The sequence below is a fragment of the Phasianus colchicus genome, chromosome 7, assembly GCF_987193195.1.
Source record: "Phasianus colchicus chromosome 7, bPhaCol1.hap1.1, whole genome shotgun sequence".
Lineage (NCBI taxonomy): Eukaryota > Metazoa > Chordata > Aves > Galliformes > Phasianidae > Phasianus > Phasianus colchicus.
In genome coordinates this window covers 4141121-4168921 of record NC_143442.1, presented here as the reverse complement: position 1 = coordinate 4168921, position 27801 = coordinate 4141121, and the positions used below count along the sequence as shown (strand labels likewise).

Genomic DNA, 27801 nt, shown 5'->3' with positions numbered 1-27801 from the left:
AAAGCTGCCTTCTTTGTTCAAGCATTGGCAGACTCCGTGTTGGTTGGTTTTTGTTTTGGAAGAAACCCATCTGACCCACCTTTATGAGACTGTTGTGTGTGGGGAGGGTTATAGAGCAGCACATCTGGTTGTCCCATGAGTTACTGAGGAGGAAGCATTCCTAAGCTATTGCCTGGCTAGGCAGGCAATAAGCAGAGTGAGCTACTACAATGCTGGAAGTTTTTTTTTCTTTCCCTATTTGCTTTTACTAATAGTGATAATTTTACTTGATTGCTTTTTCCTTGCAAGCAGTAACTCATACAATTTCACAACACCTTTGTAAAATTAATTATCAATACTGTTGTTCTGATCTGCTATTAGAATTTAGAAAAGTTAAGTTCTTCTCAGAGACCAGACAGGAAGTTTGAGGCAGAGTTGGGGAAAAAGTCCAAACCCTCCTCTTCCAGTGGTTTAACCACAAGACCATCTTCCTGCTTTGAATAACATATTTTTTCTGTAAAGAAAAATAATAATAAAAAGGAACAAAGGTACACTAGATCCTCAGTTTTAGAGAATTTGAACCATGGTAGTTTTATGGTTTGGCAAATGGAGACCGTAATTACAATTCCAGTATGGAGAAATGGCTGAATTATGACTGACTGCAAATTATCTGACCAGGATTTCTTACTTTGGTTCTTTTAACCTAAACAGATCCTTTTCCACCCATCTCAAAAGCATCCTGCAGAACACACGTTATTTTTAGCCTTTAATAACAACATCAGAGACATTCAGTTCTCTGTGCTTGGAAAACTGATTATGTGGTTGATGCTGCACTGGCCATTGCAACTTCTGTTAGGTTGCCAATGCTATTTATTTTTCTTAAGGTAAAATGTCATAAGAATAATGGAGTAAGTTTAGTAACCTAGCCTATGAGGTCTACTATAAATGATAAGGGTTTTGCCAAAACTGCTGCACAGGCAAAGTCTCTGGAGAAGCTTAAATGGTAAATGAGGATTATTGTACTGTGCTTTACACTAACTTCCCGGAACATAAATGATACTGGCAAAAAAAAAAAAAAAAGCCTGCTCTTTGAATTATTTTCATCCATATGGAGGAGCTGGGAGGCTGAGCTATGTTGCTCAGGGATGCACGAACTGACATCGAAGTAGCGCTACACGAAGCTATCCTTATGTGTTGAGCTCTTTCTGGGTGTCACACACGTCTTTGAAGCTTTCATTTTTTAGAGCTAGAAATGATTATTTGTTTGGAGAAAGGAGATAGCTTGTCTTACAGACACAATGTACGTTCTTGTCTACTTTCTGTCCTTTCCAGCTTCATCAGTTTCAATTTGCAGTTGGAAAATCCACAAAGCATTATCTTGAAATGTGATGGCTTTTCATGAGGTTTTGAAAAGTAAGCAATTAAAAAACTCTGGTCAGTGTGTGTATGGATTTGTGTTTTGATCTATTGTATATTAGATATTTTTATTTTTTAACTATCTAACTACATTTAAAATTAGGTACGCAGTGTAAGAACCTTATTTCTGAGTTAACACCTTGAGAATAGTTATCTAATAGTACAGAGGAACAATGAACTCTTCTGAGTAATACCAGAAGCTTCACAGCAGTAATCTTTCACTTAAACTTGATCTATTCTTAATTTATATGATCTTGTCCATTTGTGGAATGTCATAGTTAATTTTTCCTTTGCAGAAACCGGGATATAAACCTGAGTGTGTGGATTTGTGTGGTGCTCACATTGAGTGGACTCCAGAGAAATCCAGCAGAAAGAATGTCTTTCAGGTAAGAAGCAATGCATGCATTTCATTGCTCTTTTGAGTATAAACTCTGTTAAGCTAAGAGGTAGGATTTATTTCCTTGGTTTTAAATAACTGGAGTCTGATTTAATACAGCTTTTTTCCTGCTAACATAGGAGTGTAACATTTTATCAAGCATTGGTTTACTATTTTTCTAAGGGAAGAATTTCTGATGACTGAGTTTCCTAAACACTTGAGAACCTGTTGATTTATTGATTAATGCTCTATATTCAATTTGTTTTTAAAACTTAGTAGGTAATTGCTTGGAGTTCAGGCCTAGAATCTTGACCCAAAGGACTTCCATAAACACAACTTCTTCAAACTGCTTATACAAGCACTGCTCCAACACAGTGTGGTTACTCCGTTTATTTTGATTGCTGTTCAGGGTGCTCAGACAGTGATGACCCAGGTTCATTTCTGGAGGCGGAGTGGAGCATGGTATAAGCTTGCTTCTGTCAAGGCCGGCATAGAAATACATACATTTCTCATCAGTCTAATCTTCATTGATGGAAAATAATACTATTTAATTACTGCATCTAAATCTGTTGAATTGAAAGGTAGGACCAAGGCCTTAGGAGATGAAAGAATTAAAAGAGTGTTATTGTAAGGTTAACACTCTGGGATCTAGAAGCCAAAAGGGTTTAATGTAACATTTTCAGTTTTTCAACATAATCCCGTTCCTATGAATATCACTGCAAATATTTCTTTTTGTTTCACTGAAAGTTGCATCAAGTCACATCAAAATATTATTCTCTATGAATTGAGTTGTTTCCCATAGTTCTAACACGAAGGTTTTTTTTTTTTTTTTTTTTAACAATCTAAACAATAAAGGGAAGAGAGACATAGAAGCAAATGTGCTGGGGTCAAGATACTGTTAGTTATTGGATAGTCCTTCTGCATCATCAACAAGTGAAACTGTACCTGGCTCTGGGATTTAATCACTGCACACAGAAACCCCCAAGGGATCACACACATTTTGTTGAGAAGAAACCTCTTTGGCTCAGTTGGTGTTACAGAGAGTTTTTCAAGGTTTATTTTTCTAGACATCTTTTCCAAAGTGCATACAATATTTAGAAATATTCCTCATCTCCACGACAGAATTACGCTTATGTACCCTCCGCATCCTTCAGGTTGTCTTGAAACAACACTTAGAGGTTTGTCATTTCCCAGGTATTTTTAGAATAAATATTTTGGTTTTGCTGTCAATCCTCAGCTTTTTCACTTCCAGAGTGATTAAGTATAACCTTAGCCTTCAGTCCTGAAACCCCCTGAGCGTACTGACAAGTCTTCTGAGCTTCTAGGGTTTATTTCTCTTTTTGCATTAAGCAAAACTTGTGTTTGAAAATGCATATTGCAGTGGTGATTCTTTTAAGCTAATACTTTTCCAATGCAAGGACAAATGAAGCTCTGTTATTGATTTATCCAACCTAGTTGTGTGAAGACTTTGCAATATATTTTCTTCTCACTTCTCTTAGTGTGAGGTGTAACTCCACTGAATCAGAATAATGTGAGAAAGGAAATTCATGTGCTACTGTTTGAACCCATTAAAACATGTCTTCATCAAGCCAATAAGTGAGTGGGAGAGACATTAAGAAGTAAAAGCATGAGAGGAAGGACATATGTTAAGACACATTTTGAAAAGGGATGGGGCATTGTTTAGACAGAGAGCTACAAGAAGATTATGCCAGATGGTAAGAGTGAAAGAGGAGAAGGCTTTGGCATCAGTAGTGGTGACATTTTGGGAAAGGAAAGGACTGAAGGAGACTGGTGCTACATGAGCAGAGGGAGTGGGAAGGGGACTAGAGAGAGGGAGAGAAGATTTATGAGATAGTCTGGAGGGAATCCAAGGCGAGTTTGAAAGTGAAGAGGTCAGGTTTGTACCTGGATAATGAATATTTCAGAAGAAGCTTCTGATGCTCTACCTATTCCTAACGGATAGGAATACGACTGATAATATATGTCAACATTCATAATTTGTTCAAATGAAAAGAATGTGGACGGTTTTGTTTTTTATTGTTGTGGCTTGTTTGTTTCTTTCCAACCTAAATATGGATGCACAGCATTAATATTTGATTAAATACATTAACTGACTAACTATGGGATGATCAGAAATAAGTATAATTTTATGTCCAAAGCGTGGTTGGTTTTTGCTTCGTTACTTTCTGAACAATGAAACATTATTTTCTGTTTCAAACACAGAAATGTTGCTTTCTGCTAATGTGTTGTACTAGACGTAGGTGCAAAACTTCGAGTTTGATTTAGCCTGGGTGCTCAATTTGTGTTCATGAATTATAGATTAGAAATAGGAAATGAGTACTGTGATTTTGGCTTGAAGAAAAAAAAGGAAATCTTGAATTTAAAATTTAAGCCCATGACAGTTAATGGATGGTAACAAGAAGATGGAGTACAGGGGTATCATAAAGAAAATTAATTGGAAACATGATCGATGCAGGGGGAAAAAAAGGGGAAACTGCAAGTAAATGAAATTCAGACAGGAAGATTTGGGTTTCTGGTCTTGATCATGAGGTTTTCAGCAGTGTTACTCTATTCGTTTTAATTGAGCTACTCCCTGTTTAACAGGATAAATCTGATCTGCCTCTCACACTATCTAATTTGTGCATGCATTCTATTTCTGTTCCTGATGAACATATTAGGGTTTTTACAAGTATTCCTCGAGAGCAACCAAAAATATGCGTGTCATAAAATATAACCTTCTGATTTTACTTCATTTATTTAATTGATGATCTAGCTAGCACCAAGGAAAAGAACTGGCTAGAAACAGCATTACATGTAGCAGTTTGCAGTGAGATACTGTGCTGTTTGTTCTCACTGGCTGAATGACGTGATACACTAGGTCTTCATCAGAGGAGTGGTGAATAAAAGAAGATTTATGTTCAAATCACATGCTTTAAATATTTCTGCTAAGTGCTAGTTTGCTCTTTGGTGTTTAGCCTGAAATTTAAAGCACTGAGGATTAAAAGGATTACAACATAATCTTAAATAATCCTAAGTGTCATTTACAGAGAGATGGTTGTAATAACTAAATAAAACCATGTTAAGGGATGGCAGTGTTGTCAGTCAGCAACTGGAACAGAAACAGCACCTATGTCACTCTGGCATTCTCCTCTTTCCTTTATTTGGTTTAATTTTATATTGGTTAGTTTCCTTTCAATGAAAGTTACCAAAGAAGAAATTAATGCAGTGAGTTGCCTTGCAGTCAGTACTAATAAGGTTGGTGAGGCATCACAAACTGGATAAGTTTGTAGCATTTCTCCATATTCATTGTTTTCTGCTTCTAGTAAACTTTTCCACTGGAGCTTATTCCTCCCCTTACCTTACTCACCCTTGGATCTAAATCAAGCAGCCCTTTTAATTTCAAATTCAGCCCAGACATAGAAGATGTACTCTTGACCTCTGGCTTCACAGTCCTCGAGCTTCATTAGCACAAAATCTTGTGGCTGCAGACTGTTTCCTCGAAGAGGTTTTGGAAGATTTCTTTTGGATGATTCAAAAAAGAAAAGGAGAAATAGGAGAGAGGTGAAGGGTGCAGTGAAAGGTTGTGAACAACATGCTTACGGATCATTGATACTGCTTTGTTCTCTTAATAGCACTATTCATTTAACTAACACACTTTTTTTTTTTTTTTTTAAGTTTGCTTTGTGATTTTTCTTATTACCAAGGTCATTTTTTAGGAATATTTCATATGTGTAGCTTCTAAAGTTGAATACCCTGGCTCTTCCCATGTGTCTTGGTGTGATTTTTAATTTTTTTTATGAACTTCAGCTATAAGGAGCCACTTGTTCATATGCAACTAAGAGTTATAAATGCATTTTATGAATAGGAGAACCTGTGTTTACAACATGCTTACAGTATTTCAACAGTGAGACAGCTGAAAGTACAACTATACCTATGTATGATATGAAAGAATTTATCTTGCAGCTGTTTCACATATAATAACATTTATGGCACTAATCTAGGGTAACTGTCTTGGCCTTGAAGCTACTCCAGCTTCGTCCATAAACATAATCTGAATTATAAGCTATTTTGTTCTACATACTGTGGGATCAGTATAGGATCTGAATGCCTCCCAGTGATGTTTTAAGTCTCCACTTTTTGCCATGGGAGGGATCACTTTCTGTTCCATGATCTTTCAAAAGGAATTACTGACGATGCATTGTGGAGGGATTTGGATTGTTATTGGTGTTTGGATTTCTTTTTATGATTTTAAATGCAAATGCTTCATAGAGGAAGCCGATTTAAGATGGATGTGAAGTTTCTGGTGGTCCTTACCAGCAGCTGGAGCCTGCTTCCAAGTCCAAAGTGTCTCTAGAGAAGTTCTGTCTTCTAAGCCTGAGAATGCTCTTGTCTGCAGCTCATATAAGATGTACAGTAACCTTTGTTGACTTTGAATTAGATGTGCTTTAGATGGACCTGCTGCTATTTTACAAAAATACCGACCCTACAAAACTGTAGAGCATTTTGTCCCCTTCTGGAGGTTTCTTCTATGACTGAGGCTTAATTTCTGTAACAGGGGCCTGAATATATAATTGCTTAATTAAAAAACTGAGCTGTTATTAGCTGGTGTCAGCAAGAGGTGTTTTAAATAACAAACTTATAATAAATTTACAATTAGTTTTGAAAAAAAAACCACAAGAAATGATCTTAATGATAATTTTGCAGATGTTCAAGTGCATATATCTACATAGGAATTGCAGGTTTTTAGTGGGATAGCTGAGAAATCTTGACTTAGAGTATAAAAGTATTTCTGTATTCTTTCTTGCTGTTGTCTTGATACTGACTTACTTTACTGACTTGCCAGTAAAACTTAATGGGTGGATGTAGGCAATCTTCTGTCTTTTTATATATGGTCTATCTTATTTTGTAACCAAAATAATGTTTTGGTTTTTTTTTCTTGAACATAATTGTCTTTATTCACAATGTTTTTCTTTTGAAAGCCGCATAATATTTCCTATATTTGACATACATGCAGCCAAAGAGCAGAATGAGAGGTGTGGATAGTGGACACTAAATACATACATTAACGCTAATTTTGGAATTTTGGGACCTCTTACTCTACTTTTACAATAGTGAACTTCTATTGACATTTTTGGAATTTTTCTTATTCGCTTTTTTTTTTTTTTTTAAAGAGATTCTTTACTGATATCTACTGATTGCCTTCTTATCTTCTCATTTCTTTAAGCCAGAAGTTACAAATGAAGCCATGCTCTCTGTAGTTTGTTGTGCTGTTTCCTTGAAGTTTCAAATTTGGTGTCATACAGTTCACAGCACAGTCTTTCTTAGTGGAATCTGTTCTTATAGCGTGGAAACTAGGATCTTAGGGAAGTAATGACAGAAGAGCTATGTTTTCTATACATTCCTGTATGCTTAGTTCTTACTGTTCATTGAAAAAAGGGAAGTAAAACAGTACATAACACATTAAAAAAAAGAAAAAAAGTAACCTTTTTCTTGGGGAAAGTTTTGAAGACAATATAAAATTGCACACAGTATGTGTTGTAAACATTATACGTTTGCCTCCTGGAGATTTTAGCATGACATTTTAAGGTGATAAAGAGGAGAGACATTTAGATACCTGGAAAAGTTGTGTGGGTTTTCTTGTTGGTATTTTTTTATTCCCCTAAGAAAAGGGCAGATTAAATGGCAATTGGTTTACCTGTGCTGACAGTAGCTATTCCTGAGGAGATATTCCTGGTTATTAAAAAACATAAAAATTAGATGCTGGGTGAGAAAGAAAAAGATTCTCATGTAGTTGACTATAAGGAATGGACTTGAAACTGGGCATCTTGTGTATGTTATGGGATACCCAGTTTCATCCTTGTTTCAGAAGCTTTAGATGAGAAATTATCAGGCTTTAATCATGCTTTCCTTCTCTCAGCAGTTTTTCTCTCAGGTTTTCTGTTCCCCACATTATTCCAAAGAGTGGATTTTGAGAGCAAAAGCAGCTCAGGTTGCTTTGTAAACACAGATGGTTCAAGTATTAATAAAGCTACACACTACCATCAATAAACAGGTGATTAAAACAAGAGGGATGTATTCAGCAGTCCTATGATATAAGCAGAGACAACAAAGATTTATACATAAACTGCAACACCTTGGATTTCATACATAGAAAACAAGTAGAAAGAAGCTGAAACACTTTGGCACCTTAAGAATATTTTTGCATTTTCTGTATCATATGGACCTAAATGTTAATGTTTTATGTGTCCAACAGTTTATAAGAAAGCAGACAGTGCTTCAGCAGGGCACAAAGTAGGAAGAGACTGGACTGAAAACTGTATGCATTTAAAGGGTCTGGGAAACTCAGTCTCTTTAAAGGGAGGAGATTGATTGAAGAAACAGCCAGGCAGTGCAGCTCTGTTCATAGAAGTGGGTGTTGAGCAGGTAAAATATCATGGCTACAAAACTTTAGCTAAAGTATTCTTCTCATTTCTATGCTTCCTGTTTCTACTTTTGGATAAGACAAAACTTTCACTAGTTTCAGCAAAGGCCTTATATATTTTGTCACTATAGTCAGGACAGGCAAATCTTTGGCTTTCTGCTTCGTATATCTTGTATTTAAAAAAATAAAAAATCCTATTCACTGGCTTATTAAGGATGTGAAAAATTTATTCCTAATACAAAATAGTGAAGGCTGCTTCTGATACAGTTTTTATTTTTTTTTTTCAGGTCATAAGAGGCTATTTTCAAAAACAATTCAAAATTCTTAATAAAACTTTAGTTATTCCTCAGCTGATTAGAAATTAAAAATAATTTTAACTGGACTTTTTTTTTTTTTCCTTCCCTTTTGTAATTGCCTTGTTAAATTTCTTGAAAGTTTCACTGTGTTGGAAAAAATTCACTTGAGAAATGTAACTTGAACAGCTCAGAGGTAGTGACAAGGCAACAGAAAATTTGGGTGGAGAAAGCTGCTATTGGTAGTATTGATTGCCTTTGCCATAGCACTCACTGAAAGCAATGAAGAATCAGGGGCAATCAGTTCCTATAGCACACTGGGGCTCAAGGTCTCTCTTAAGATGTGGAGAACTCCAAAATCAGAATGGAAAGCAAGCCTGCTTTCTGTGAAAATCAGGCTGATTAAAAAAAGAAAAGAAAAAAATAGAAAGCAGAACATACATTCTCCAAATCTGACATTGTGTACATAGATGTGTCTGCCAAAAATGATTATAATAATAGCTCACTGCACTTTTTTAAGAGGCCATCTTTTGATGGATGTAAGCACTGATATGTGAGTGACTGTGAGAGGTACGAGTGTCTGTGTATGCTCATACACATGTGCTTCTTAAGAAATTATGTGAATCACTTAGCTCTTGACAGCTACGTGGCAGCTTTCAGAAGTGCAGATGTTATTTGTCCATCAGAAAAGAAAATATTTATTTCAAGCCACAGGCATTTTCTGCATTGCAAAAGTAAAACATAACAGCAGTTAATGCTTAATGTGCGTGTGTAATAATTTAGGGCCAGAAGTACTGCTGAGCAGAAGGGCCTGGACAAACGTGAGCGCACAAGAAGCACCTTGTGCACTGGATAATGGGCTGAGCTGTGTTTCTTCTTTTTTTTTTTTCCCCCCCAGCCAGAGAAGCGAGGCAGCTTGTAAGTGAAATGGCAGCGGGCTGCAGCCTCTTGCTGCATTATTCATAAACATATTGCTGCCATCTCGTGGGCAGCACACAAGCTGGCCTGGCCTGGCGGGCAGAGCTGTGGGCCTTACAGGAAGCCTGGTGGGCAGTAATAGCATGAGGACTGTGAGGCAGCACGGTGAGGGTCTTGCAGGTGGCATTAAGGGCAGTGGTGCCAGGCACTTGATTGCTGTGGAAGGGAGCAGCTTTTAAGCATCTTTTGAGGGAAGAATCAGTGCCTGCCTGAATAGTTTGTGCTAATAAAGCTTGTTTTAGCTGGTTGCTAAACGAGGCGCTATCTGGTATAGGAAGGAGTAGCACTGCTGATAAACCTGTAATCTCCAAATTATGCATGCAGTGGTAGTTTAATAGAATCATAGGAACATTAATATTGGAAAAGACCTGTAAGATCATCTAGTCCAACCATCAGCCCATCCCCACCATGCCCCTACGTAACTCTGTGTCACATCTGCCCTTATGTTTAGAAACAGTGATTATGTTCTGATAGAGAAATAGTAAATAGCTTCCTGAGGACGAGTTTGTTCAAGGTAAAGCATGTAATGTGAATTATTACTATGGATACCCAATCTGCTCACCTCAATAAACCCCTTACCTTAGCTCTAGCCATTGGTGCCACCCTCTGTGTAGCACAATGTAGGGAAAACACTATTTTCATAGAGCTGGCAATCAGCAGAGGCAGTGCAGAAAGGTGAAAGGGTTTCCTTATTCTTTAATGCTTGAGGTTTTCTCTATTTTCCAGAACGAAAAGAACAGCTGAATTATTTTTAAAAGCATTGTGGTTTTTTTTTTTTCAGCCTTCTTAATGTAAGTTGATATTAAAAAAAAAAGAAAAAAAGTCTTGATATGTACCCAAATACTGCACACGTTCTCTTAATTTATCAAACTCTTGAAAAACAAAGAGAAAAATGAATCCTAAATGAATTCACTCAGAGATAATCAAATCTGACTTGTTTACATGTTTGGTGCTGGTATTTCTGTATTCAGCCACTACATTTTTAAAAATCTTGGCTAAGTCACTTTACTCCATTTTTGTGTTTCTCTTTAATGAGTGAGGCAGATATTTCAAGTTGGCTGGGCAGGCGAGCCTTGGCTGTCCTCTCTCTGAAAGACAGCACCTCGCATTTGTGTGCAAAGGGATGCCAGAGGATATGATAGGGATTCTCATTTTTGTGTGGGAGTGATTTGTATGGCTGACATTGTTTGGGAAGACGAGGGTTTGGGATGTTTCAAGATATTAAATGGACAGTGGCAGGCAATTTGAATGTCATGGGAGAAATGCAAATAGTGACCTGCCCTCTCTGTTAGAAAATACACCTCTGTGTTTTCAGCAGAGCAGTCGTTCTTAGCCTGCGATTCACAGATCGGTATGGGATGGGGAGACTTCTTGAAATGGTAATACAAGCGTCATCAACCTGAGAAAAGGAAAATCCCAAAGGGCATTTTCGACAAGGAACCTTCGCTTTTCAAACCTCCTCGAGTTCATTGATTTGAAAGATGCTCCTCCAAATGGTCCCACTTATAGGGTATTTTTATATGTATTATCAGTGTTGTTAAAACTAGAGTCTGAGTCTAGGGTCTGAATTGCTTGAATTCAGGCATGATTTCTTTTTTTATCTTTTTTTTCCTTTGCATTGCTTTATCTCCAATTTGGAGTGGGTAAATTCCTAGCAATTTCATGAATTTACATCTGTAACTGCATCTATAATACGGGGTGACCCGAGAAGCTCAGGAAATATTTTTTTGGCAAACAAAGTTGCAAAGATGATTTACTTACTACTTCATTTAAATATACAACATCTAACTTAAGCTAACAGATAAATCCACAGCACTTCAATCAATCTTCCCTTCTTCTATTTTTCTTTTCATAGTCATGATTGTTATAAATACGTTATTGTTTAAAATTTTAACACTTTCAATTAAGGGACCTCTTAAGTCAGTTTGCAAATAAACTTTTACAGGTTAAACTTTCATTCTTCAGAATGACAAGCACCCTTTTTTTTTTTTTTAATGAATATTTGTGTAGGAGTATGTTTTAATTTAAGGAAATAGAATCTAATTACTAAGATTCTCTAAAGTAAGAAAATTATTATTTTCTATTATTTGTACAGTCATCACTAGGTGGAGGCATACTTTACATATTCTATTGAAAGTGTCATCTGGTATGGGCTGAGATGAATTGCATTGATACTGCATAGTTCAGTGAAATATTTTTAACCTGAACTGTTGAAATAATGTGTTACCACTCAGACAGACTAAGCAGATTTGTGTTTTGACCACTTTTACTGCTCAAAAACAATGAAAATTGGGTATTTTTTAATTGTGAGCGGTACAGTACCACAAATGTCTTGGATCTCTTGAATTAATTTAGGAACAAACACATTATTAAGATGTGATAAAATTAAAAGGTGACACAAAGCACGGAGCAAGAGATTGCAATAACTCATATTTATCAGTTTTAATACCCCATGCTGCAGTACCTGTATCAGTGTAGGATGAACTGCTTATCTTTTTGCCTGTCTTTTAATCATTTTAGCCTTGTCCAGTCCCAGCTCAATATTTTGTCATGGTACAGGGCCACCAGCTGAAATACTCACTTTCTCCAGACTGTCCATGTTTAGTCCAGGGGTAGGTGTTATGCAATTGGGCACGTATAAGCAGGACCATGCTCTTGTGTTTCTGAGCAGATAGGGCAAAGCCTGTGCAAGGTTGTCCATGTCCAGCACAGCCCAAGTTGAGTGTTTAGAAGCTGCACGTGGAAACTCTTAGGTGTGAATATGGGAGAAAGAGCTGTCTCTTTTTCCTTGCTTTGAATACTTTATCATGACTCTCAACAGCTTATAATAATCATTGGCTTTTATTATGGGAATGACTGGAGAAAGGAAGGTCGTGATGCATAGATTATAAATGGAACTCCTGTCCATTGGAGTAAGTGGAGGAAAGTGAGGGAGGTGCGGGTTTACACCTCTCTCATTGTAATGAGCTTTGGAGAAAGGCATTGTGACTGCTGAAAGAAATTTCCTGCACTTTATTGCCCAGGGGTGGCACAGTGGTCACAACAGGGACTTCCAGTTTTGTCACCAGCCTCGGGCTGCTGTATTTCTGCTCTGCCCTCCTTTGGAGCTGTCAGCAACTTACACCCAGGTGCTTCTGTCACCTCTTCCTTAGGGCCAAGAAAACACTGAAATGGAGCTGAAATATACACCTTTTTTTTTTTTTTTCTTCTTTTTTTTTCTTTTTTTTTTCCCTCACTGTCTTTATTTTTAATGACTTGGATTTGGAATCACACTTTTAATAATTACATTCACGATCTAAAATTAAATAAACATTTTGTTTAATGTTTGTTTAATGTTCAGAGAATTGCCAACCAGTGTACAAGGAAGGGATGTCCAGCAATTTATCAGCCTGTAGAATATAATTATAGCAATATTTTGAAATGCATTGGTTATAGATTTGTTTTGATATACGGAATGTAAATAATCAGTTTTGATTCTTCTGTTTCAAAAGATATTTTTTGTAACTAAGGCTCTTGAATAAGAGTCCCTCAAATCAAGCTGTTACTCCTGGGAAATTCTGTAGTGGCATTTGACAAATGCACACCTGAAAAAAAGCTGGAAAATTCTGTCAGGCAGACTGATGGGAATTCCCAGGTTTGGAAATGGAAGTTCTGCAGGAAAACAATGACACTGTGGTACAGCTAAAGCTGCAGTTGGAGTGAAAAGGAACATGTTTTCACCATACATTTTCTTGTAGTTTTCATGGCCATTCTGGTAACAAGTAATCAACATAATCAGAAAAAAAGTGCAAAGTAAGGAGTAAGACAGACTAATGTGTATTGGAACATAAAATAGACTACTCAAGTAGGAAAGTGTGAAGAAATATGGTAAAATTGAATGTAAACCAAGAAATGGGGGAAGTAAATGTGGGAATGAAGAACTGTATAGGAACAATGTCATAAAAGATCAAAGGAACGAAAGCCAATTTTTTCAAGTATTAAGTAATAACTGAGAAATAGCAAGATAGAGGATTGGAATGATGGGTCAGAATATCACAAATGAGATCAGAAAAACCTATATGTAGCTGTAAAAGAGACGTACAATTTTTTTTCCTTTTTTTTTTCCTTTTTTTTTTTTTTTTTTTAATTTTAGGGATCAATTATTATCTCCATCTCCTGGTGTTTCAGGAATCTTTAATAATTACAAGTCTTATTTTCATTCTCTCTCCTGCACACACGCTCCGTCTCGCTCCCCCTTCCAGGCAACACTTCTCCACTTGCGCAGATTTGAGGGGGTAGGAGGATCTCAGGGGTTCTTTGCAAGATGCTTCTTTCCCACCGCAGAGTGTGGCATTGCCAGAACTCTTCAGGGGACTCTCTGCCAGCTATCCTTAAAGCTTGCAAAGGAGTGGGAGAGGATTTGCATACTGCCCAAGCAGGGCCAGATATTTACCCCCTCCCTCTCTGCTGAATAGTGCTTAATTGAGTAAATAATGACACTGAAATCATTGCAGGATTTTCAGAGTAGGTGCTGTGTTATGTCAGGCTATTAGGGACTGACTTTTTGCTGTTCCCCCCGCCTCCCCTCTTCAGATGCTCCTTTTTTAAAATTCAAACCTGGATTTCTCTTCACCTGTATTTTTTTCCTTCTAATTTTACTTTTCTCTGGTCTTGTTTTGTTTTCTGTTACACTCCGTTTTACATTTTTGTATTTTAATAACATATTTTAAGTCATTTCTCTCCTGTTCTCAATGTGATGACAGTATATCTTGATGGAAAGATAATAATGCCCAAGGAGGTTTTCTTTTATGAATTCTGCTTGTGTTACTTTCACATGCACAAATATATCATCTTGATTTCTAGCTCTGGGTCATTTCATTGCTCTTGTATGTCTTGCTACGAGATGTTTCCTGTAATTAAAAGATTAGGTTAAATAGATTATTTGTGCTGCCCTGTCTACATAAATGTTCTTTTTCTGTGCCTCTAGTTACTGGCTTTTGTGTTTTAAGGCAGTGTTGTGGTACATGAAGTTGCATCATGTCTCCTTTGTCTTTAAGCTGCTGACTTAGTGGTAAGAGAAGCAATCAAAGAAGACATTTACTGCCAGAGCCTCATAGGGTCAGTGAATTAACAGGTGCCAATAAGTTCTAAAGAAGTGTTTTAATCGTTTCTGAAGTATTTAATTAATGGACTTTTTTGAGGAGTGGTGACTGAGCAGACATAAGGCTGATAAATATTTAATGCTTGTAGCTAGGGAACTTTTTTTCCCTTTCATGTAATTTGAGGTGTTTGCTAATGGAAAACAAACTAAATTGTTGTGTAGCATGCAATCAGTGAAAGCTGCTATTAGATTGTCCAAGATTTGAATACCTACCAGGATTTTATCTATATGTGCTGTAATATTTTTGTGTTTAGATTCTGTCATGTTTAAACAGAATTTTGGAGTCAGGTCCCTTGCAGGAAGCATTAACCTATGTATTATTGGCTGTATAAATGTGCAGTTCAGAGGCAGTTGGGAAGGCTTCTAAGATGAAGATTCTTGCTGAGAAATTGGATCTTAATTGAGGTGCAAATTTGTCATGTTTCTTTCATGTCTGTTGACAAAGATTTCTTCTCTTAGATAAGAAATGGGTTACATGTGGTATTGGAGGCAAATCCTTCAGCAAAAGGAGCCTGTTACAATGCAAAAGTCCTGTAGCCACATTCAAGTAAGCTCTGTTCCTCATAGGGCACCTCAGTTCAACACAGGGATTCCTTAAGCACAGCTCAGGTTTGCACTGGAAAGCCAACAGGCTGCCTGAGGACATGGACAGAGATAACGTAGATCCATATATATGGAAGATTATTTATGACACTGAAACCATTGCTGGTCTATTTAATATGCTAAATCTAAAGCATCAATGATGATACTGAGATTTAAACTATACAATGAGCTCTTACAATACTCGAATGCTCCCCTAAATGGGGACCAGTGCTGTAATTCTTCACTCACGCAAGTAAATACTCATTCTTTTAGTTTCTGATTCATTTAAATATCTATGTTAGTATTTATGTACTATATCAAGTAGTCTTTATGAACACAATGACTTGAAGTGTGTGCATAGTAGTTTGCTTGGACTGTCACAACTGCAGTAACATGTTTATTTGTTTTACTGAACGCTAGAAAAAAGATTCCCATTGGGCTTGCTGGTGTATGTAGTATTCATGACACTTACTTTAACAAGTAATAGCAGTAATGCCATAACGATGCATAAAAATACTTTTTACTTGCTTCTTATGATAGCCTGTTTTCCTTCACTTTAGAGGAATGTTTCCATTCCTGTTTTATCCCAAATCCTGAGTCCTTACTCTTTAGTAAAAGAGCTATTTCTTTGCCTCTCTGTATCTTTCTTCATTCACTTACTATCTGCAAACCTTTTACAGTGGTGTATGTGATGTATCCATTTATTATCTCTGGGTATGGTTAGTGTACTAGGCTGAGTTTGAAGTCATCCATGTTTTCTTTCTGTCTCTTTTTTAGTGTACAGAGAAGAGTATGCTTATAATCAGTCAAGTCAAAATAATTGGAAATAGAAATAATAATAATATAACAATGGTCAACGCGTTTGTTAGCTCAGCCGCAAGGGCTTTGGTTTTCTGCTTAACTCAATGAATATGTACATGGCATATAGAGGAAAACAGTCCTTTTTATGAATTTGATGTATGCAAAACTGATAATGCTGTTATTGTAAATGTAGATTATATCTGCCGGTGTAATTAAAAATACACATCTGCCCTCTTTGAAAATGTTGTTTAGTTGTTGAGTTTTTTGATTTTGTCTTCTTGAGACAGCTGTGCCAATCTGAGTAAGTCAGACAGTAACTTCGCTTGGACAGACACTCACTTTGTTACTTTTTGTTCATAAATGCAGTTAACAAGTTCTTTTGTACTTCTTTGAGTGTTAATTGATGTAAACAAAGTCTGCATTTTATCTAATCCCACTGAAGCTTGTTAAAATTAGAGATGTGCCAAATTATTCCAAAGCAGGTTGTAAAGTAAGTGAACCATTAGATCTACTGGCTCACAAATGGCATAGTCAATGTGCGTTCTGTTTGCTTCCTTTTCAGGGTCTGTTTATGTCAGAACTTTCAAATCACAGTTTTTTTGCATCTTTAATATTGTGTTTAGTTAATCTGTAAGGCAGAAGTATGAAACAAGCAGCAGGGTTGAGCATGACTGAAGTTATTTCTAAAAAAGTCTATGTATCTGCTCCTAATTGAGTTTACCTAGATAGAAGCCAGCTCTGTTACTTTTTATATCCAGCATTTTCTTTTCACTGAGATGCCCATTTGTTAGCACTTTTTCTTTGTAGGATTTGTAATTTGCAAAATTACTTATTACTGTGCTGTTTTTTTTAGTTATGGTGACCTAATGTACAAGGCATTGTACTAGACTAAGCTAATCAGTAGGGCATGGAGTTAGCCTTAAGACATCAGCTCCGTGATAAAGTTAATGGGATTGATATGATTGCATGTGTTCTGGTTGCAGCTGAAATGGTTTAGTTTGGTTTGGAGCCTGGAAAACAGTTCTACACTCAAATCTATGTGTGATAGTCTTGTAGTTAAGTTTACCTCACCAACTTCTGTATGGATAGAACTGTGATCAGAACAGTCAATGGGTCAGTATGAATCTCAAAATCAAGTACTATCAATATAAGTCAATTAAGTACTAATTTCACCTGCTATTCTGGGTTAGTGATTCAGTAACTTGTCTGTGCTGTATGTTGCATTGCCTGTGCTACTCTTATCTAAGTCCTACAAAGCTGGACATGTTGGCTCTTGGTATGTATTAAAAAATAAAAATCTGAAAAATCAGTACATATAGATGCTTTTCCATTTTATCTTTCAAAATTTTCTCCTCTTTTTTTTTTTTCTAGCTGCCAGCACCATAGCATCTAATCTTTCTAGCAAACAGGTGGCTCTTGCAGCATGCTTTACAATCAGTCAGACTTTGGCTCAGTCTAATTTGCTTAATCATATTAATTAATTACTTTTGTAAATGTCAGAAAAGTTAAGCACACATTTTACTTTTAAAAAAGATTTTTGAAGATCTTTCTAGTAAATATGTAACTTTGAAATATCTGAAGTATTTTTACTGAAATTCAGAGTGGATTTACTCTATGCATTACAAGTGAAACATTCAACTTCCTCAGTCTTCTTTCACATAGCAAACAGACTTAGATAGCTATGAATTGATTTTGTATTTCATGTCAGATTACTCAAATGATGCCAACTAATTTGAGTTTATGACCTATAATGCAACTCACCTAGTTTATTTAGCAGTTGCAATGTAGCGTTGTTGTGTTCCATATACTCTCCAGGGAAGGAAAAGTTTTGAATGTCAGGTAAAACCTGTAGCATAAAAATTATTGGGTTTTGTACAAGTGCCTTTTATTTCTAAACAACGTTTTTATTGCTAAATATAGAGGTGGGTGGGTATTTTTGTTTGTTTGCTGTTTTGTTTTGTTTGTTTTTTTGTTTTATTTCCCCTTAAATACTGACAACCCCAAATTCAGTTTGAGAGTAAGAAGTTAAGAAGGTTGTTCATCACCTAAAATCGAACTCATAGTTATTGTGAGCAATTTACTTTATTTGTTAACAAAATTTTGACATTGTATTCTTGGATTAATTCATAATATTAATGGAAGGTTGAAAACAGCCACAATACAGAGGTTGCTAGTTTTTTACAATACTGTTTTTGTGCTTCTCTGTCATATCTGTATTTAGATAATATGCAGTTGTCTAGTAAGAAATAGAGAGATCAAAGCATAGGTGATGTTTTGAGTGACTGCGGTTCTGAGGATAAAAATATTGAGGTTGTACAGAAGTCTGCAGTCACTGAGTTGTAGCAAACCTAGGTGAAATGAAGGGAAAATAATTGTTCCTACCCCAGGAAGCCTTGGGGGAATCACTTGAATTGAAGCCTAATTGACTAACAAATCTGCAAATGGTGCCTTTTCTTACATCTGACCATTTTGTGCACTTATCATAATTTCTTTCTGCTAACACGTTTTTGGACTAATGGCATCTGATGCAGTCAGTTCCCATTGACAGTCTGGGTGTAGACAGTGCTCCAGATGTGCACTGTAACATCACTGTCCTGCAGCAATAAGTCCTTCTGTTCCCATCTGTAACAGTATTTAACTTTGAGTAGGACAGTGCTCTTACCACTTCTCTTTTCTCCAATCTGTACGGAAGCCTGAGTCTTTTGAACAAACAACAACATAAACAGCTTAAAAAAAAAAGCCAAATATTCTGCTGTATGATATGGTCAGTTTAGTCATCAGCTCTCCTATGAACTCAGCATCAAGCCGGAAGTAAGAAACAAACGTATCTGGATGTATATGGTTGTACATGTGTGAGTGTAATGCTTCTTTCTGCCTAATGACATCTCCAGGCACTGATGCTAGCTAAGCATTGACAACATAAAGGTGCCTTGATATCCTTTCTGAGGGTTTGCATGCTGTAGTAGCTAGCTCAGGTGGCAGAAGGTAGTACTGCATGGGTATATATTGTCTGTAGGTCTTTACAAAGAGGCAGTCCATGAACAAAGGCCTGACATTCATCTAGAACTTTCTCTAAAACTAGTATTTCATTGAACCAATGTATTTTAAAGGAATATAAGCTTTCTATGATGTGTTGAGAAGTGTTCTTCTGATGCAGAGTGAAGTATGCTTTTAATGACAGTCCATAGCCGCAAGTTGTATAGGCCAGACATTTTTGTTACTATTAGGTTTGCTCCTACACTGCTGATGTTGCCAGCTTAAAACCAGTCTTAAGATGTGAACCCTTGAGGATTGCACTCTCATGCGCTTTCATGCACTCTCTTGCTGTTGTACAATTATTAGTACATTTTAAGCTACTAATTTGGATGGAAGCTTCCAATTTTCTTCCAACTATGCATGGGAATAACAGGCATTATATAGAGGCAAAGTAAGCACAAGGGCTTGTTTTAATTGTCTAGGAATTTCTCTCTTTGATTTTGAGGGATGGCTGTGTGTGGTGTTTTTACAATGAAACAAAAGGAAGGTTAAGTCAGTACTTGGCCTCATTCACTTCAAAGTTCACTAAATCTCACCAGTCCTTCAGCCAGCTTGGGGTAAATTTAAGCAGAAGAAGGCAGATTTTGTGTGGATCTGAACCAATTGATGTTTTTTGGCAGAAACAATAGAAAACATATTACACTGTGTTTTTATGTTTGTTTCCTCACACTGTGTGGTTTTGTCTGGTTTCTCTGCAAGCAAGGTTCAAGCTGGCGAGCCACACAGTTTCCTTTTGATTTCTTTGTTGTTCATTTATTGGAATTTGAGATTGGAAGCAGATACAGTGGATGCAAACCCAAGCGAGCCAAAATGTTTTCAGTCTGCCTGTGTAGCCCTGCCTGAAAGCTCAAGTCATTGAATTTTCTACAGCAGAGATATTAAGCTAATTCTTCCAACTCTCCTGGAATGTATGTTTCCATTAGGATGGATGTATTCACATAAACTAGTTATTTTAATATTCTTCTGAACTGGAATGCAATTACTCACTCAAATTAGCCTTTCAAAATATTGATTAAAGGGATATGACATTCTGATCCTTCACAAGAGTATGGTCAAAAACTCAAAATTTGTCAAGATTCAAGACGTAAGCACATGAAATAGAGTATAAACGCAGGTTATGTATACTCCATCTGCATCAATAATATTTTAAAAACTTAATCAGTATAATATAGCTTGACAGAATAGCACAAGATAAGCTAATATTTTCAGTTGAATTGCATAAAGGCAGTTTAAAAATAGGATTTACCATTTGATCTTGCATTATTTTCCTGATGAAAGAACATGTGGAAGCTGTAAGAAATGATAATCCAACATAAAATATACAAATGTACAAATTTTATCCAAATGCTCTAGACAAGCCAATATGGCAACCAATATAAAATAGTCTGCTACCTACTTGCACTCTTTCAGGATCAGGTCTTAATTTTTCTTTTTAATGTTTAAATATTTTTGATGTCTCCAGACAAGTCCAGACTGAACACTGGGGCACCAGCTTCACATCTGAAGTTGTTGTTCAGCATCTGGCTCCCACCTGCCCACTTAGCATAATTACTAAGCATCAAAAACCATTTTGTTCTTCTCCAGACTTCAAAGCCTCAAAGAATAGACTTTGTGCTCCTCTAAGAGCCTCCCAGCTCATCACTGAGGTTGTATGGCTTGGGGGTTTCTTGCAAACTGTCTCCTGTTACCCTGTGTGTCTGTCCCACTTCCCATGCAGGAGGGAGACTGGGAGTCCTGTGACCAAACAGGAAGCAGAGCAGTTCAGAACAGAGCAGTAGGAAGCACAGGGGAAATTTTCCACTGTTATACTTCTACTAAGGGGGAAAAAGGTGACCTGCTTTCTAGATAATAGGATCAGAGCACTTCATCTAGTGTCTGCCCCTGTTGAATCTACCCCCCCCCCCTCTTTTTTTAATCTAGATTAAATGCTGTGAATGAGGACTCTGAGCCTTTCCTTCTGCTGGAATGAGATATTATGATCCTTATCTTCTAGTATGAGAGAGGATTTCTGTGGTTTTCCATCCTAAGGCTGTGCTAGGGGACTGCCTGGGGCAGTAGGTTTGCCCATCTCCAGTTTCTTGTGTGGAATTGTTCTCACTTGGAGTTTCCATTGCACTTCTACCAAAGTGCAACTTTGCAGGAATTATGTATCCTAGGTATATACCAGCAGCTGGAGGAAAAAGAGCAGCTTAGAACATAAGGACTGTTCCTTTCTGAAGCATATTTACTCTCATCACAGCTCTGCTCAGCATGATATTTCTGAGCTGGATGTGAGCACTGAGCTACCAATGCTCTTGCCTTTGTAGCACAATGGAGCCATGGGCGTGGATGGGAACATGTGCTGCCTGCTCAAGAATTAAAAGATATCTGACTTTCTGAAATGTGCTTCTGTGAATATATGCAGAGTAAACATATTTTGGAAACAAAAGCTGCAGGTAAATAGTGTGTATGATAAGTGCACATCAAATGGAGATACGTATATGCTTGGTTATGGAGGTGTTACTCTTTCTTACTTTGAGCTTTAACTTGGGATGGGTTAGAGATGTTTTGCAATGAAAAGTTACTCAGCCCTCGAATTTAAAGTCGGACTTTCCTAGGAAAGTTTTACTTCATTTTTCTTTACAGATTAAAGCAAATGACAAATATCAATAGTATTTTCAGGGCAAAAATAGTTTCGATGAAGGGCAGAAACAAAGAGAATACATGTCGGATACATTAGGACAGGAGTGAGTTAAGAGTCTTTGAGACGGTTACTCTGCTAGTCCAAATAATGACTAATTACCATGGCAATCCTTATGTTCTGTGCCATACGGACCCCACCATTTCTACTTAAAAACACTAATGGCAAATATACATTGCAAACAGATGCCATGTGCACATATCATTTCAAAAAGGCTTTTAAGAAAACAAGATTGCTGGTCCTTGGATAGAAGCATAGCAGTTGCACTGAAGAATGGCAGAGCACCAGTGATTGCCATCCCACCAGAGAGCACTCATTATGTGCCAACACCCCAAAGGGATCACGGATGGAGAGAGAAAGAAAAGCCTGACTCAAATCTGGGCTCAAATCATGCTCTCCAGGTGCAGCTTGTCTGTGAGAGTAGAGCACCTTGGTCTTAAAATGTGAAGACAGCACAGGCTGAGCTGCTCCTAATTAGCTTCCAGCTGGTGTTCCTCAGCTGCTCTGCAATAAGCTTGGAAATCCAGATTGCTCGATAGTTTAGGGGTCCCCATATGAAGGACTGTCTGGATGAAGGAATTTGCAGGTCCTCCCACCCTAGAAATGAATTGCTCTCTGTTCACTTTGAGCTACCTCATACTCAGTGCAGCCCACCTGCCATTGGCTCCACCCTGGCCAGCACCATTCACCTTATGGCAGCTCTGAATTAAAAAATGAAAACAACTCGTTTGTAATCCAGAGGCCAGAGCAGCTGTGCTATGAACAGGGAGGAAGGAGAGGTGAGGACTGCGTGTGGCACAGGACTGGCACATGGGAGCCCTATGGAGCAGGGCTGCAGCCCCTCAGTAATCCCACACCTGGGTCATCTCCGTGCAGGCTCTGGGTAAAGCCTTGACTTCAATAATGAATATGTTCAGGAGGGAAAAATATCTGTCAAAAGCAGATATCTTTTGAATTACAAAGGGCCAATAATTTGAAAATGTGTAGTTAAATTCTGGCAAAGATGAAGCACCCACAGTTGCCAGAACCCCATGCTGTAAAATAACGCAAAAAAAAAGTTTGGCTTGCAACTAATTGCTCTGGATTTCACTACTGTATTCTGGGTTAACCATCAGTGAACCTTGTATAAAATGAAAGCAAAGGTCTTTTTAGGTTTCATAAAGATCTGGGAGTTTTTGTTCATGGAGCCTTGGTAGATGCTCAGCCTGCTGATTAATTGCAGGGGTGTGTGGTCTCCCTCTGCTCAGCTTAGCCATGCTGCTGGCAGCAGGACCTTGTCCCAGGGATAGAAAGACTGTGAGTGCAGTTCTGTCAGTCAGAGCCGAGGGATAAGCTGATGTTTCCCAAATACTGGTGAGAATTGTCTAATATGGACTGCCATTTATGTTGGTGACTGATATCATCAACCTACTAATACAGCAGTGCAAGGTCAAGGAGAGGAAGCTATAACCAGTAATGCCGTGGCAATTTCTGAGGCAATTATGAGGTCTTTATTAATGAGACATAGACTCAACAACTTCAACAGAGTAAACATACTGAAGAAAACACATTTTTTTTTTTCCCTCTTGAAAATATGATGTTTTCATATTTGAGCTTTGAAAGAGGAAGGTATACTGTGTTCTTATAATTATTCAAAATGACATCTTTAGGACATTCAAATATTTTAAAATTAATCTCAGACTTCCTCCAGATACCTTCCCTCCTGTTCTACGTATTAGTTCTACACTTATATTGCTTTCTAACACTGCAGTACCAGGCCCTTTGGAATGATGCTTACGATTCACATTCCTCCAGACAGTCTTTCATACTTCATAAGGCTCTGAACTGTCATTAATTAGGAGACTTTTCCTTCTGAAAGTCCCCTGTATCTCTCTGGAGGTGCATAAAGAGAGATATATGCATCTTCTCATCAAATGAATAGTTACTCTCTGTTGGTCATTATCTCTGTAGGACAGTGAAATCTGTCCTGGTGTCATCGACCACAGTGAAATAAGGAAAGATCATAGAAAACATTTATGCATCCAAAGGCAAAGAGGTGTTTTGCTTCTGTGGGAGTCTGTGTAATAACTGTGCTTAGTCAAGCCCTACCCATGCCAGAATCAGCTGCATTAATCTCTCCAGTTAGTTTTTTCAGCAATTCATGTTATTTGTTTCAAGTTGCATCTTTTATAAATGATCCAACAGTACGACTTTATTATTTTCAGTGTATTTGAGATGTTAAAAACAGTATCTGCTTCTTTTTTTCCTCTAACTTCTGATTGGAAATAGGACTGGATATTTTCCGCTAATATACTTTTTAATGTTTCTCTGTACACGGGAAAAGCACCTGGTCCCTAGTTTCATTACTTTATACATAGGCTAAAACCCAATGTAAAAAACTCAACTTTCCACAAACCTTGGAGACATTTATCTATGTTTTGTGTATTCAGACCCTTAGGATTTTTTTCCATCTGTCCCCCAGGACGTTATGGGACATTTTCCGTGTATATCTTAGTGGGGTTGCTCAGCACCGTAACCGTTCCATCTACCTCCAACTTCACCTGAAGGGCAAAATCCTTAAATCTTGACACAAACTGATAAATACGTGGAATTATTAAAGTTGCCATCTCAGCAGAATAGGATTGCTGCTGCCTTTGTTCTCAGGGGAATACATATTTCACCCAGTAGCAAGACACCCAACTGCTGCTACAATCACAACTCTCTGAAATGCCTTTAAGCTAATCATCTTTGAACATAAGCCTTTGTTGTTAAATCAGGGACCTTCTAGATGCAAGGCACAGAAACCTTTTTTGTTTTTTTTTTCTCTCTACCTTGCAAAAACAGCTTTAAGCCTGTCACCGCTGACAGTAAGGTTCAGTGATCTGTCAACATTCACCCCTGATAAAGACAGTGAGAGAAATCCGTGGCTCTGGAGAGTTCAGTAAAGACCAAACAGTATGTTTGCAAAAGAGCATTTTTATATGTTTTCTTGTGACAGCACTAGTTTAACAGAAAATAGTTGGAGTGTGCCAGAAAAGGTAAAAAAGAAAGGGTAAAAAAAAAAAAGGAAGAAAGACAGTAGTAGTAAGTTAGGCTAGCATGACATGATGGATCTGGGCTATGACAAACAGAATTGGAAAAAAACTTCCCTGGGGACCAACTATACCAGGTTTGCTGAATTGTATTTCTTGATTTCTTACTGTGCAACAGTGCTTTTTAGTGTTAGATTGACTAGGCTTCAGAATATTTTTAAAATTGTACAAATCAAAATCCATGTAGCTTAAAAATGAAAGATGTAAAAGGTTTAGGAGTTTGATGTATTGAAAGGCATTCTGTATTCCCTCATGTGAGTATTAAATGTACACTTTGTCTGTTTGATGAATTTTAAATCTTTGTGGATTGCAACATGCACCACAGCAGTTTAGGGGTTATAAACCTTGACTGAAGGACAGCATAAAGGGTGTGCAGTGGTCAGGCTTCAAAATAAGCTATTCTTCACTTTTTTCTGATTTGCCTAGGTGCTGCAATACATACCTAATCCAGTTTATAGAGAGCCAAGTTAGGAAAAAATCATGAGAAATTTCTCTTGGGTCCAACTAACTCCGATGAAATTGAATGCGGAGAGATTATATCTTTTAATTTCAGTGTAATAGGAAAAACTGAGAAAATATTTATAAAGAAAGTAAGGAATTGATACTTTGAAATATAAAATGCCTTTATTCAAACCTACTGTCATGTCAAACAAAGGTCTCACTTGGTGACAAGCAGAGTGAAGAGAGGAGGCTTCGGGAGCTTGAAAAATAGCATTAGATGCCATTCATCCACGAATCTCTGGTTTCTGGGTATGTCAGAGAGTGCTGACATAGCAGGCCAGCAAGGCAAAGTATGCCTTACCGAGTCCTGTTATTACTCCTTATTTAATTCTTCCTTCCAGTCAACAAAATCTCTCTCTCTACTGAAGTAGTGTTTGCTACAACACCCTTGTATAGTGCTCCTGTATGTAAAATCTTAAGTTATGAATACATAGGTTATAAAATATAAACAAAATATGAGAATGAGAATTTTTTTGAATGTGTTTTTCATATTTATGTTAAGTGTAGCTGAGAAGTCACTGAAGTGAGGGATGGACTGCTGGAGTGTTTGGAATGAAAGGGTTGTGGTGAAGGAGAGAAGAGCAGTCTAAGCCTTCCTGCAGCTACATTGTGTTCAAATGAAACCAAATTTGTTCCTCTTTCCTCACTCCTCTTGAAAGGTTCTTTTTCTTCTGTTTTAGTTTGGAACTGTTTAGCATAAGGGCTGAGTTCTTGGATTTCTGATACCAAAGTTTAATTTTTGGGGAGATTTGGAGACAGATTCGTGGCTTAGTACTCGGATAAAGATATCTTGTGATCCCCTGAAAATCTAATGGTAGGTGTTCATCTGAGCCTGGATAGGCATCAAGTGATGAAAGAATGTAAGGCTTATTTTTCAGATCTCAATAAGTGTGTTAACTTTTTAATATTCATAACAATATCCTAATACAGAAAAGCTTCATTATATTTATTTACAGTTGGAGAAAGGAAACATGAAAATACAAAAACAGGATGCAAATATTTTATCAAACAGCATGGAAGAGTTATTACTCCTAGATCTGAGCAAAAACACCCTGTGAGGCAGTGGATATTGTGTGTATCCCAGATCATAGCTACTTTAGTTCAATGTCTAATAAGGTAAAAACCAAACAATAATCTAAAGGGACTTTAAATAAAGTCTTCTCCTTTCCATGACCTTCTAGCTTGTATCATCAAAGGTCACCTGTGACTTTGTAAGTAAATTCTGGACTCTGAGAGGGGGATCGTGGTGCTGTTGCCAATTGCTGTGACTCGCATTATCAGTCATGGTACTGCCAATCACTGTGCTGATGCCTGTCAAGTTTCCACTGCTGCCAAACAGAATGTAAAATTGACAGGGAATATTGCAGTGCTCGTCAAGTGCTGTGATACCTCTGCCTTCAGGAGGGCGGGTACCTGGGGTTACAGACAGGATCAGGGCTTGGGAACGCTTTGTTCCTGCCTTGACGTTTGTTAAAACTTACTAATTTTGAAAATGAAGTGCACAATTCACCCCCAGTTAGAGACTGATTGTGAAATTGTTTCCACAGATTGAAGTAACATTATCTGATATTATTTCATTATAAGGCTTGCACAGAGATGTGAAATAAAATCAGGATAGGATTAAATTTTTGACAGTGGAAACAATACTCATTAATTCTGTAGTCTAAAGTTTTGAGGGTTGATTTGTATCTTTTTATAATATGTACCGTGGTCAGTTCCAAAAATCTGTCTGCGTGTTTCTTTTTTATTTGACATGGTTTCTCAGATTTCAGAAAGTTCTCTTCCACCTATTGCTATATACTTAGGTCTTTCTGCACAAAAAATACGAATTTTGTGTTTGTGCATCCATCTGTACAGTGGTTCATTAATCATCCATAAAGTGTAAGATTTTGCAAATGTAATATAGGCAAAAAACACAGCCAGCTGGACTTCTAGATTTGTAATAGGGCAATGACACGCCAAAAATACTTTGCCGTTACAGCCTGACACTACGGTTTCTGTAGAAATGAGAAGACTCATGAATACATTCAAGAGAAGTCAATAGCTTGTGCAGCTATGGAGAATTACTTAATTAAATCTGCAAGCTTTCGAGGAAGCCATAAAAATGAGGTTAATATGTCAGACTAATAAATTCTATATAATTAAGCTCCCCAAATATAGAAATTTCAGAATACGTTGCTAAACGTATCACAGTAGGGACATCAATTTATTTAATCTTAACATTGTTGCATTGTCTCCATGAACTTCCATTGGTGTCACAATAAGATTATTATGACAGCACCATTAAGCCCTGTTCCAATGAATGAGGAATTAGTGTCATGATGGAAACAGCTGCAGCTAAGAGCTGGTGTCTATGATCAGTAGTTATTTTCAAAAATTCAGATATTTTGTTATCACAATAATTATATTTTCTCTTTAGATGTGTATATAGTATAATGAAGAAACCTGAGTGTTCAAGAAACTCTCAAATCAAGCTATAAATGTATTGCCAGATATGTTGTTAGTTTTCTCTCAAAATGTTCTTCAT

General features: G+C 37.2%; 1 protein-coding gene across 4 annotated transcripts in view; it reads left to right on the top strand.

Moving 5' to 3' along the window:
* ARHGAP15 (Rho GTPase activating protein 15) overlaps nt 1–27801 on the top strand; it is a 315056-nt gene that overhangs the window by 56566 nt on the left and 230689 nt on the right. For all 4 annotated transcript variants that reach the window (XM_090143526.1, XM_090143525.1, XM_031590760.2 and 1 more), the window contains one exon: nt 1692–1781. In XM_090143526.1, coding sequence (XP_089999652.1) covers nt 1692–1781 — 90 coding nt within the window. The remainder of the gene's footprint in view (nt 1–1691; nt 1782–27801) is intronic.